Source organism: Trematomus bernacchii, unplaced genomic scaffold (genome assembly GCF_902827165.1).
Source record: "Trematomus bernacchii unplaced genomic scaffold, fTreBer1.1, whole genome shotgun sequence".
Lineage (NCBI taxonomy): Eukaryota > Metazoa > Chordata > Actinopteri > Perciformes > Nototheniidae > Trematomus > Trematomus bernacchii.
In genome coordinates this window covers 2,807,189-2,820,501 of record NW_022987641.1, presented here as the reverse complement: position 1 = coordinate 2,820,501, position 13,313 = coordinate 2,807,189, and the positions used below count along the sequence as shown (strand labels likewise).

Below are 13,313 nucleotides of genomic sequence, written 5' to 3'. Positions count from 1 at the left end.
TCTAGCTCAGATATAAATACAAGTCTACCCCAAATCGGAGCCAATTAAAAGTCATCATGTCATTTTGTCTGATATTGAGGAATATTTCAATATTACTGTATATCATGTAAGTATCATTCAAAATCTAAAGTATCATGGATCTGGCAGCACATTGTTTTCATTGGCCGCTCTCCACAGCCCATCACAGTCTCCATACATCCGATTCAAATCCAATGTGCGAGATTCAGAACTCTAGTTAATATTAGGGAGTGGATACATCCGACAAAGGTGGAGGGTTTGTTTAGTTGGGTGTTCACACGTCATTCAGATGAGAAAGAAAAGAAAAAAAAAACTCTGGGCACGACAGATTTTATACCCAGCAGGCATTTCGAAAATTTCGCACAAATATTGGAGGTGTGTCCCTTACGCTGTGATCTCACACAGAGAGAAACACCGTGGACACTAAAACCAATTCAGGCTAATTTAACACGTTCAATCTAAGAACACAATCGGATGTCGAGCAGTTTGAACGAGGCTTGTGCATCTTGTACAAACAGCTGATACACAATGTCCAAAGCGGCAGCGTATCTATTGCCCAGCTAATATTAGAGCTGTATTAGGCTAGACATCTTTTTTTTCTGTCATGCATATCATCAGATGATAATAAGCCATTATGGTGAGCTCTCAGAATACAATTATTTCTTAGGAGGCTCCAACATGGGCGTGAACGAGCTTCCTTAAGACGCTTTCCAAATGATGCTTCACACAACCAAAACACATCCACTCGTTCCTCTCTCTCGTAGCAGTGTGTATATTTTAAGAGCACGGAAAAATGCTGGTAAAAACCCCCTGCCTTCGTGCTGCGCCTCCGGGCTGCCTGCCCTGCGCCCTTGACATCGCGGCGGCCAGCTGCCTCCTCTGCTCTTCGCTCAGGTCGCCCAGGTTGACCGGAGTCCCTTCGGGGACCCGGACGAAGCCTCCCTTCCCGTCAGGTGCCAGCCCCTCCGGCAGCCCCGACAGAGGCCCTTCGCCTCCTTCCAGGCTCGCTTCGTTCCCCATGATCGACCCCTCCCGTCCCCTGTATTCGGATCAATGTACGATCCGAGCCCTGTCCGCGTTTTTATGTCCGAAGTGCGCAGCGACGACGGTGCTCCTCGGTGTGTGGAAACATTCTCAGATGGTGTGTGTTCAGTGGTTACCGTCCTCTCCTGTCATCTCCCTCCATTTCCCTCATTTTCCTTGTTTTTCTGTGTCGCGCATCTCTGCAGCTGTACACCACAGTTACCACAGTATTCCGTGAGGGGGTCTCCGTTTTACTACTGCTCACAGTCACACGGTGGTTTCCGGTAGGTTTTACAAAATAAAATCCAAGGCAATTGCCAAAAAATGTACTCATTACATTTAAAATAATATAATCTAGACTACATAATTGCTTAACATGCAGGCTAATTAACGACAACCTCAACATTGTACCTTAATACATAAACACATTCTACGACTCTCCACAGAGACTAAGCCATAGGTGTAGCCTACCAGATGAATGGAATATGTCAAAGTTTAATTTAACATTTCTAGTTTTAATCCACCATCTAAACATTGCATTTATCGTAAACCCCAATACATTTGTGTAAAGCTTTTATGTTGACACCTAACTTTTACTTCTTCCGTGGTTTCCTATGTAACACTGGTTCTCTTTACGCAGACTCTCCAACCGCCTCTGACAGGTGATCAGAAGACATCAGCGGGGGGAAATATGTTTAAAGGGGATTTACTCAGCCCAACGTGTCTGGCTTTATTGTTTAAAGAATCCAAGCTGGTGGACAGGTGAGATTATGTATGCTTTTCTGAAGACCTATATTGTGGTTTTAAAGTAGAGCGACTAAAAGAAGAGGGTAGTCGCTTTTAGGTCAAATATCTGGGGCTCCAGTGAAAGGCTTGTGGAAGTTCATACTGTATGAACACACACCCCAGATTTCAAAATACAAAGTCTCTCAGTAGTGTTATATCCCAGGGTGAATAATCTATTTCCCAGGTTATGTAAAATAAGTAAACATCTTTATCCAATACTAGCCATTTAGTCCACAGATCAACAAAACATTTATAGCAATTAACTTCAAAATACCATCACATTTTAGGGGAAATTGCTGCCATAAAATATTCAAACACACAGATATAACATCTGCGAAGGTCTTCAGATGACTCAGAACATGAATAATATCTCATCTGCTTTGTTCTCTTTTCTCTAGATGGCAGCTGTAAGTCTAATTTATATCTCGATCTTTTATATTCTCAAATGTGAAGGCTGGCAGAAGCATGTGGGAACATCAGGTCGTAGGCAAATTCATCATAATGAATTGTTAATCTGGTCTCATCTTGTGAAGATTGCTAGTGTTATCATAGCAAACACAGCATGTGATCAAATCGGTCTAATATTAAAAGCTCATGATGAAAAGACAATACAGAATGCATCAGCACGCTCAAACAAAATGATAAAGGGCAATTCCATTACATCAACCTATACACTGAACATGGATGCAGAACAGACCTATAGTATATTTAGCTCCACTGTATTGAGAATATGCACAGCCAGTCGCCTGATATTAAAATACGTCTCCTCCGCTGTACATCAAGCTGATGTGTTGCATTATGACAACGAGTGCTCATTTGCTGTGTAGTCTGCGGAGCTCTGAGGCAGATTTGTCCTCTATACACCATCTCAGAGCCCTCAGTACCTGGACAGGGGGAGGGGGGGGGGGGGGGGTCTGTCCTAAAATGAACCGATCAAAGGCCAATATTTGTGTGTTACTATCCTTTATGTCTTCCTACATGGAAAAGCTTCTTAGTAAAAGCGTTAAGGATTATGTGTCACAACAAATCATCTTTAAACACAATGTCAGATGTGATGCAAGTGGATATGACATACCATGATTAGGTCCTTGCAAATGTGGGTTGTGGGTCGATTAGAGTCATGTACCATCATAAAAACTCAAAAAGAATATGTTAAACGGTGAGCTTTAGAAATATATGCAGGCGTATCTGTGGACAGAGCCAGGCTAAACGTTTTCCCTCTTTTTTTCAGTATGTATGCTACGCTAAGCTAACCGTGGTCTAGCTATACATTATCTTCATATTTACAGTCATCTTTTTAAGAGCGATTATCATAATATAATACTGAAGACGAGGGGAAATGGTCACGTGTTGTTGACTTTAGTAAGTGTTGTGGTCATATTGTTCAATCCTCATCTTCACTGTTCCCTTTTAGGCTTTGTGTTCTTCCCAGTTTCTCCAATTCTCATTTCTTTACCTGCATATTTAGAATAATACTTCCCTTTCCTATATAAAGATATGTGTATATGTCTCCCTCGTCCTTTCAATCTTCCTCCTCCTCCTCCTCCTCCTCCTCCTCCTCACCCTAGTCTATGTGTAGGCCGAGGTGAGTCTTGCTCTCTGTCTCCAGTGATAAATGATGGTGTAGAGCTCCTCCCCTTCTTCCCACTGATCACTGAAGCGTGGCCAGATTGTCTCTACGCTGTGAGGCGGAAGCAGCACGTACATGATGCATGTCTCTACTCTCTCTCTCTCTCTCTCCTCTAAGTCTCTCCCTCGCTCTCTCTCTCTCGCTCCTCTCTCTCTCTCTCTCTCTCTCTCTCATCTCTCTCTCCTCTCTCTCTCTCTCTCTCTCTCTCTCTCTCATCTCTCTCTCATCTCTCTCTCATCTCTCTCTCCTCTCTCTCTCTCTCTCTCTTCCCCTCGCTGTCTTTCCCTCTGTATCTCACCCACATTCACATAAACACAGTGAGTGAAGCATCTAGTCATGCAAAGCAAACACACTCACCCAGGCAGACACACACACACACACACACACACACACACACACACAGGTGTAAACACACACCATCTAACAAAGGCGGCCTGGGGACAAGCACTCTGAGGCATGTGCAAACCCAGCAGTTTATACACACACACACACACACACACACACACACACACACACACACACACACACACACACACACACTATAGCACTATTCAGATCCCAAATAAGGAGGCATTACACATTCTGTAAAGTCAACATGAGGGAATCTTGTCAGCTAAATGTGTTTAACATATCAAAAGAGAAAGAACTGTTGCTGCCTGTTATTGATGTATTATTTTTAGGGCTGTCAGTCGATTAAAATATTTAATCGCGATTAATCGCATGATTGTCCATAGTTAATCGCGATTAATCGCAAATTAATCGCACATTTTTTATCTGTTCTAAATGTACCTTAGAGGGATATCTTTCAAGTTTTTAATACTCTTATCAACATATGAGTGGACAAATATGCTTTATATGTTTGTTTATTATCATAAATCACAAATATTCTCATGAATATTAAACACAACAACCTCTGAACATTACAAATATTCGCCTCAATTCAACCTGGAACCTCTCTCATACAATAATACTGTGTGTGTGTGTGTGTGTGTGTGTGTGTGTGTGTGTGTGTGTGTGTGTGTGTGTGTGTGTGTGTGTGTGTGTGTGTGTGTGTGTGTGTGTGTGTGTGTGTGTGTGTGTGTGTGTGTGTAGACACTGTGATGGATCGTTGGAGCTATGTGCCGCTCAAGTTCAATGCTCGAACGGGTGCTGCCTGGACGCTGCAATCATGTTGCGCGTACTATCCGTGCTGACTTTTCGTACAATGTCCCACTGTCTGGCTACCTGCATAAAGTCAAGTGCTCGGCGCAGTTGTCGGCGAAATGTCATTGAAACAGCTCCTTATATCCGTTAGCGCAGCTAGCTAGCACCAGATGCTAACAATAACAACACGTAAGGTGTGCCTCGCTCGCGCGAGTTGCGCCACACATACACACTCCCTCCCGGTCCTCCCGATGGCCAGTCCGGGCCTGCCAGTGAGCGTGGAAGTGTGGTCTGCCACAAGCGGGCGGCAGGAGCGCGGCTGTCAGCATCAGCTTGTAGATGGTGTTTTAAAACTCGATGCGCTCTGAAACTACGGCGGCCGAGGACAAAAAATACACATGCGTTAATCGCGTTAAAATAATTAGTGGCGTTAATTTTTTTTTGCGTTAACGCGTTATTAACGCGTTAACTTGACAGCCCTAATTATTTTATGTGACATTATATTATTGACGTAATAGCATGTAAGGTCTCACAAGCCAAAAAGGTGGAATTGTAGTGAATCTTTATTAATGCCTCTTCATTTCTTTTTTTAAATGTATAAATGTTGTTCAAGAAGTACAATATATTTCCTTCTGAAATGAAGTATAGGAATAGTAACCCTGAACTTACACTACAGCAGCATGTTCTCCTACCAATGAATTTAAATATGGCATTATCAGTTTGTGTGAAATGCATTTGTGCTGAGCAGCCTGGCTAATGTAACCTGAGTCTGGTAACCAGATAACACACACTGCACTGTGTTCATTAAATTTGAATACACAGTTGGGGCATTAGGTGAAGACACAAAGGCAGTTTCTAACAGTACAAAACCGAATAATATCCAACTAAACAAAAAATGTTGCAGGTTTATGCAATAAGACAACTCACCAAAGACACCTCAATAGGCCTATGATACCTGTTACACATACATGCACCTCAACAGCTCTTTTCCCCTGTAGTAAGGTTAGCTCAAAGCTACTAGAACCTTCCCTAGAGAGCTTTCTCTCCATAATCACCTCTTCTATCCAAAACTAAATGGTTACTTCTCCAAAAGACAAGCAAAAATAAGTTACATACCTTTATTTTATCGTGTAATCGCGCAGGAGTATGTTTCCTTTCAGTTGTTGTGTGTGAGGTGAGGCAGCTCAGTGACGACTTCTTGCACGTGATGTTTAATTTCTGGTACATTAGCACTGAGCCTTTCTAATTCCTATTAGCAGCCTGGCAAGTACCTAACAGTCCCCCCCCCCCCCCCCCCCCCCCCCGCCCCTCCCCCCCCGACGGCAATTTCTCCAGACCAAACGAGACACTGTGGACTAAAAATACCTTTAAAGTCGCAGAGGCTCCCCTGCTGTCCTTACTCCATCTTACTATCTGGTATTTTGCGCACAGGTAGGCGTGCACCTGCTCTCAGCACATACACACACACTCGTGCAAACACAGGGTCTGATGACACACTCATGCACAGACATAAGAGGTCTCTCTAATCCTCTTTTCTTCTGAGAGATAGGCCAATCACACACTGCTCTGCGCTGTAAGCTGTTTTCTTGTACACACAGTGTGGAGTCCTGCTGTGCCTCTCTGCTACAGTTAACTCACTGGCAATCAACTGAAACAACAAAACAAACGAGCAGCAAAAGGCTCCAAAATCAATTATTCTTCCCCGTGCCAAAACTAAATGTTACCCTCAGAATATGTCCCCCTTACAGCTGCCATAAGCCCCCCAAGCTGCAGTATGAATCCAATACACCAGCATCTGTGGAGACCACTAAAACAAACAAGGGACGTGGATGACTTTACTGCATCATTACAAGAAACTTTTGTATTACTTCTCTGCTATATTTGAGAAATAGGCCGTATTTCTTTCTGTTGAGGCAGTTTCCTTCCAGCTATATTCTCTGTGAATAATACTCCCCGCTCCCCGAAGACGAACAAAGGCAGACTGATTCAGACTCAGAGAGTCGACACAATGCGGGAGTTATACAAGCCGCTTTTGTTTCCTACAAATACACCGCAGCACTAATACAAAGGGTGCCAGAAAGCAAATGCTGAACAAATATGTGTATCCAACCAATGAATAGCTTGCTGAGATTTTATGACATGAAGTGTGTAAAACGCCACCAAAATGTGATGAAAGCTACATCATGTCGTGCTTTATTTGTCTGGCACATCACCTGTCCTCATCTTCATCTCCGCGCCATCAGTGAGGTGGATTTCAAATTAAGCCATTTAGGGATGATGGTATTTATCTCCACCTCAACTGTTGGTCACTGCCAGGAAGTCTGAAAATTGTATATTTTAAGGATGAGATTAAGATTTTTCCATTGTGACAAAATATTAGTTTTGAAGGTTGCGTTGGTGAAGGGCGTTGGAAAGACACTAACTGCTCAAAGTATAGGATTTACTGGTCACAGTCTAGAAGCCGTTATCCAGAGATACCTGTCCAGTGATCGATTGTTGTAGCAGCAGCAAGAAAATGTGTGAGACAGTGAGGTAAAAACAATTGCGAAGTAAATCCATAGTTGAATAGAATATCTACAAAGTCCCCACAATGACACCCCTGATTCTTTTTTATTTTTAGCCATTCCTACACAGTTAGTAGACACTCTCACCGAGATCACTGTGATACTGTCACAGTTCTCTGATGTCTTCTCCCTGTGAAGTTTTCATTCCTGTGAGTATACCAGTCACTTTCTCCATTCTGTTCAATGGAGGCTGCTGATGCTAATTAAAACAGTGTATTCCAAACAAGCTGCTGCCAGAAAAGAAGTCACAACACAGGAGAAGGACTCACCTTAAAAGGGTTTTTTAAAGTGATAGGAACAACAACAACAAAACGGAAACACTGACTATAATTAAATGTATTATGTCAACAGATTTCACATTTAATTCAAGTCAACAGTTCAGTTTTTTCAGTGAAGCCTTCATGAATGGACATGACGCTTCAATAGTTAAATAGTCTTACACACAACCCCCTATAAAAGTCTTCATGCTAAGTGACTGTAAGCTAAACATTTCCTTAGTCTTTATTTAGCACAAATACATAAGCAATATCAATGTTCTCATCTGAAAACATGTGTATTTCCCAAAATATCAAATAACTTCTTTTAATTTTAAAGCAACGAACATAATCCCACATGAAATGCTGTTGCTCATCAAATTATTTGTTTTCTAGTTCTGGTATTTGATGCTATATTAATATTCAACCTCATTTGTGTTTGATCAGAGAGGAGGCATTTTACCAAAAAACACTTTAATTGTTTATATTTTCTTTAAATGAACGTGGCATTTGAGAAAGCAGTTCTCACCAGTATAATGGATTTGTGTTGCCTCCTCCTCTCATCACCCACTCTCACTCCACATTTCATTTTTCTACGTGAACTGACAGCAGCTGACATCTTAACTAATGCTGCTCCGGGCTCTAACGGGCTGATTCATCAGAAGTGGAAGCGGACTGAGAGTAGTTCTTAAGGAGAACGCAGAAACTCATTTTACAAATAAAGGAATGAGAGATAATGTCAAAGTAATGTTGCTTTGAATGCATATCAAGTCATAAACACCCCCGCAGCTCATGAATCATTAACAGCATTCACCTGTTGTCAAGGTAGTGCGTCATAGACAGTGACGTCACCTCTTTGTAGCGGGGGGGGGGAGGTGTAACTACACACTACACACAGATCGGTCACACAGATGGCAAACCTCAAATGTGCGCCGGTAGGTACAAAAACACAAACACATCACATTGTTAAGCCAACAAAGGAGTTACATAAACTAACTCCAAAGCCAACTGTCTCTCTGAGGATTGGATGTGTTTTCCAAATCCTGCTTTAGCTTTATTACAATAGATTTCCTTGGATGGTAGAGATAATAAGAAGGTGGAGTTTGGACTCGAAAGCTTTGGCAGTCCTCGATGATTTACCAAGTCCTTGATGGTAATCCAGTCTGAATGTACTCTCTCCAGAGAAGGGTAGGAATAGGTCATTGATCACCTCATCAATCCACTGTGGCCTGTTTATATCTCCTTCACAGCTGTGAAAAGGTCTTTTTTTATGACTCTTAACCTTGTAGCCTGGTGTTGAGGAGGCGGGATCACAGCCATAAATAATGGCTTCTTAACAACAGCAATCCCATAGGGCCCTAAAAACAGTGAAAACCCAAGGAATATCTGTGCAGAAAGACCAAGCTCCTGGTAATTTGATTGGTCTTTGAAAATCAAAGTGTCTGAGCAGATTTCTATCAATATACATCCACATAATGATTATTGGAAGTAGAATTGTAGCTCAGTTAAAGCTGGAGTAGGTGGCTTCTGGGGCATATTTGGGCAACACATTCCACAATAACCTTTCAGCATTTTGATATTCAAGTGGTTTGAGAGACAACTTTTGCATCTTCTCCTGGCTCTGTTTTCAGTCTTCAGAGAACTAAACCCATGACGACAGACTTTGGCCAATCTAAAGTCATTTCACAGAGAGTGCATTTATATCGGCTCCTACAAAAATGCAGATGGTGAATACTCATTTAATCACTCAAAGACTTGCATTCAAAAAGTAGATTTTATGCATTCGGAAAGTATGCCTTAACTAAAAAGCAACCCAAAAAGAGACGACAAACTTATCTAAGAGATAGTATAAAAACAAACCCAATAAAATATGTGTTAATAACAGGAAGCATTCTAGAGAAAATGTTAGCATCGTTTTTCCTTCTGCTAGCCCAGTGGTTCCCAAAGTGGGGGGCGCAGAGGCATGACAGTGGGGGGCGCGAGATTAAAAAAATTAAAAAAAGATTAAAAAAATTAAAAAATCATAATTTGAAAAATTATTGATTCGAAAATAATATGATACAGTACAGGTCTCTGTGTTTCATTAAAGCTCGGCTCTGTGTGTGTGTGGAACGAGCCATTTTGTGTGCGTGCGCGAGCGAGAGAGAGAGAGCGCACCGGTACCGGAGATCGTTGTTGTTAGCTTCTGGTGCTAGCGAGCTACGCTAACGGATATAAGGAGTTTTTTCAACAACAAAGTGGAGGAGAGTCCTCTCCTGTCAGACTGAGAGACTCAGTGAGCTAAAGGACTCTCTCAGTGTTTAGATAGTTAACTTTAGTCTAAGTTATCTCAGTGGGTCTCAAACGTTTTGGTCACCATTAATGTAATCAATTATTTCCGAGGCACACGTTTATATGATCATTATAGTTATAAAAAAATAAGAGAATAAATGAAAAACAGGTATGAAATACTATATGACAGTAAAACAGGAATAAAGTTTAAAAGGGTGATTTGTAAAATATCCATAAAGAAAAAGTAAATCTGTTTACAGTTCTGTTTCATATGGGTGTTGAGAGAGGTATCCATAGATCTCTTCATTTTGCTCTCAAAGTGCACCAGATTGATGCTTTTAACTTCAATATTTAAAAATAAATCTTCCTGGGGGAGCTTGCCCCCGGACCCCCCTAGAGGAGGTCCACACACCACTTAGCACACAAAATAGCACTTTACCCCTGCTTACACCTATATGCCGTGAGCTGATTATAGAGCCTTCATTGTAACAGTCGCGGGTGCACTGTGTATGTGCAGTGCCGGCGCCAGGGTATGGCTGGGGTAGGCTACAGCCATACCAAGAAATGGCTTAGCCCCACCTTAGCCCCACCATGAAAAGTGATGCAAATTCAATTAAATAATAAGCGAAATGCTAAATGTTGAGAACACGGATTGCGAAAATATACGGGTCGTGTCCACAGCACACAAACTGATCCTGCTGTAACAACAAGTGCACGTTACTGATGCAATATGGTTGAGACCATTCGGGCTTATGCTATAAGAGGGGTGCAAGGAATAGTCTAAGTAGTGGGGGAGTTTTATACACTAAAGGTGTGGAAATTCTCTGGCGTTATAATATCAGCGCCCGCGGTCAGATCAAAATGCCTCCGAATGCAATTTGAATAGACCTACAGCCAATCAGAGCAACGCAACGTTGGATCTGCGTCATGCCTTATTGATTGAGATCAATCGAAACCGCCATTCAGTATCCCCTTTGGATCTTCAACGTGTACTATCATACGTCACGTTCACAGTGATCCCTTTTTATTTACTACAAGACAAATGTGCCGTTTTATTTCATACAGTTCCATTTTGATTGAGACAGGGAAATAATCTAAACCTCACGCGTGGCGTTTCACTGTCAAGGGGGGCGATATAGCGTGTATGTAATTACATTGCAAATACTGACTTGAGCACCACCACTGTATGGGTTAGCCCTACCATAGATTACCCAACAAAAATGCTCTGGAGCCGCCACTGTGTATGTGCGTGTGGGGAGTATTGTAGTTCCACTGTAGCGCCCGGTACCTTAATGGGAAACCCTAAATGTTTGAGCACCCTCTATGAAACGTCAAGCTACCCCACAGCACCCCCAAAATAAATCTCTGTCGCCGCCACTGAGCCTGACTTGTGTTGGGGGGGCCCGACTTTTTTTTTTCTCCAAAGGGGGGGCCTGACAGAAAAAGTTTGAGAACCACTGTGCTAGCCTATGCCACAGACGTACGACTAAGATAAATAGCTAGCCTAAAAATAATAATAATAAAGTGTTAAAGGCCAAGTTTACCAAGAAAACAGGGCAGTAATTCTCATGACCACTATATCACTGCATCTCGATCATAATCTCAGTCGGGATCATGATTGAAAATATCAGAAAACTGGTTAATCCAACAATAATGTTATTTTAAGGGACTCTATGGAATTTATTAGTGTGGGGAAGGGGTGAAATCTTGTGTTACCCTTAAAATAAAAAAAGAATTACCCTCCTTTGGGCTTCATTGAACGATTATTTTCCTTATCACCTTATCTTTACCACTATATATTAGTATTTCATATGGACAGCATGAGGAGGTGTGCAGGAGGAGGTGAGCACAGAGAGTCGCACCCTGAGATCACCGGAAAGGCTCAGTGGGGTTCGGCCTCGATGGAAAATGTCATCGATCATCAAGGACAGCTTCTCTGTATCAGATCCCTCCCCAGTTGCCATGGTTTCTGCTGCACCTGCCACTCGCCTGCTGGGCTCCTAATTATGGGATCACTTGAAGATTAGTGCAATGCACATGACACTTCCTTGCAGTACAGTACAGCACGCCTACAAAGCAGCTGTAAGCTTCCACTCACGTATGTGAATATCAACTGTGTCACCGCTTAGCACAGCAGTTTACTCAGCTCAGAGTCTAACAGATGTGCTAACATCAGCTCAGAGAATTGAGCTTGTAAAGTAAACATGAAGTTAGAAACGATGTAGAATGATAAGAAACTGAAAAAAAATATACAAACTCTGAGTCAAAGGAAACTCTTAACCCTCCTGTTGTGTTCGTTTCTCCACTTCTTACTTTGGTGTCTATTTTAACTGCTCTTGCATTAACACAAAAAACATTAATCATCGCCAAATTAAATTAAACACCCTTTTAAGCTGTTAACAATGTCTCAGTCTACTGGTTTACATGAATACATGCAGTGAATAAAGAATAGACACTGAAAATGTATTCCAAAATGAACATTTTGTCAATTTGTGGGTGTGTACTATCTGATGGAGGAACATAATCTAGGGTTACCCATTCATGGCAGTCATTTTTACACCATCGGCGTAAGAAAGTTACTAAACAACTCAAAATTCAGTGAAAGTGCAGATCTGCAAATGTATATGTTCAAATGCCTAGTAGGAGGATATCAGATTTGACCCGATAATGCCAGAAGGGTTAAGAAATAATTATTCTGTGTATTTAATATTCTGTAGTGGTAGAGAGGAGGACGAGCAGTGAGTTCTGATGTTGTCCTGCCGTTGGCCTAAATCTCTTCCTCTCTGCTTGCCCACAGACTTGAGTTCCCACAATCCCTTGGGTTAGCTCCTGGGCAAGAAGGAATGAGTCAGAGTTTCAGAAACGACTTTCAAGAGTCGTGAGGAGCTTTGGATACACATACATATGTTTAGTTGACTGCAACATGAAGATTATGTTGGATATCAATTTCCCTTTTTTGGCTCACTGTCTTGTATCTCACCCAGCACAAACACACAGGCACACTGTGAACATAGACATGTATAGACCACGTTCTGTCCTCCAATCAGGATATCAAGCGTATAGTCCAAGTCATTTATGAACTGGTGTTTTCATTTATTTAATATGTGATAAGTGTTGAAGTGAAATGATTGCTCTGTTTTTATTTCATTTTGAGATTAGGTAAAACATCATCCCTCAAACCTCAAATGAAAGTCTATTTTCTTTGTTGACGTTTCTTCTTTGTCAACCATGAGAATTCACTTCCACAAATACATCATACTAAAAATAGCACATGTATAATTCAGTACTTTAGGGTAGTATTTGGGGAAGCAAAACAATCTGAGAGTTTAAAAATTAAGGCTCAATATTTTGAGAAAAAAATCTAATGTTACGAGAATAAGTTAACTAGTTTTTATATGATATTTTAACATCATATATTGAAAACCTAATAAGCTATAGAGTTGTTTTCTTTTGTTTTTCATTACTTTATTGTCTTTATTCTCATAAAATAAATGTATTTTAGAAATTAATGATCAATTTGCTGCCATTAATAATGTCTCCAGAAGGCTGAATGTACATGTTCCCTGGCTGAGAAAAAACGAAATGTTCTCCGGAGCAGAAGTGTGGCTGTGTGAGGAGAGGACA

At 41.4% G+C, this 13,313-nt stretch overlaps 1 protein-coding gene across 1 annotated transcript in view; it reads right to left on the bottom strand.

The window, feature by feature from the left end:
- The window catches only part of LOC117484958 (protein piccolo-like), a 58,536-nt gene extending 57,324 nt beyond the window's left edge, over nucleotides 1–1,212 (bottom strand). Inside the window, 1 exon segment of the mRNA XM_034133472.1 lies at nucleotides 833–1,212. Within this exon segment, the coding sequence (XP_033989363.1) occupies nucleotides 833–1,038 (206 nt within the window). The 5' untranslated portion in view covers nucleotides 1,039–1,212.
- Between the last annotated feature and the right edge of the window lie 12,101 nt (nucleotides 1,213–13,313).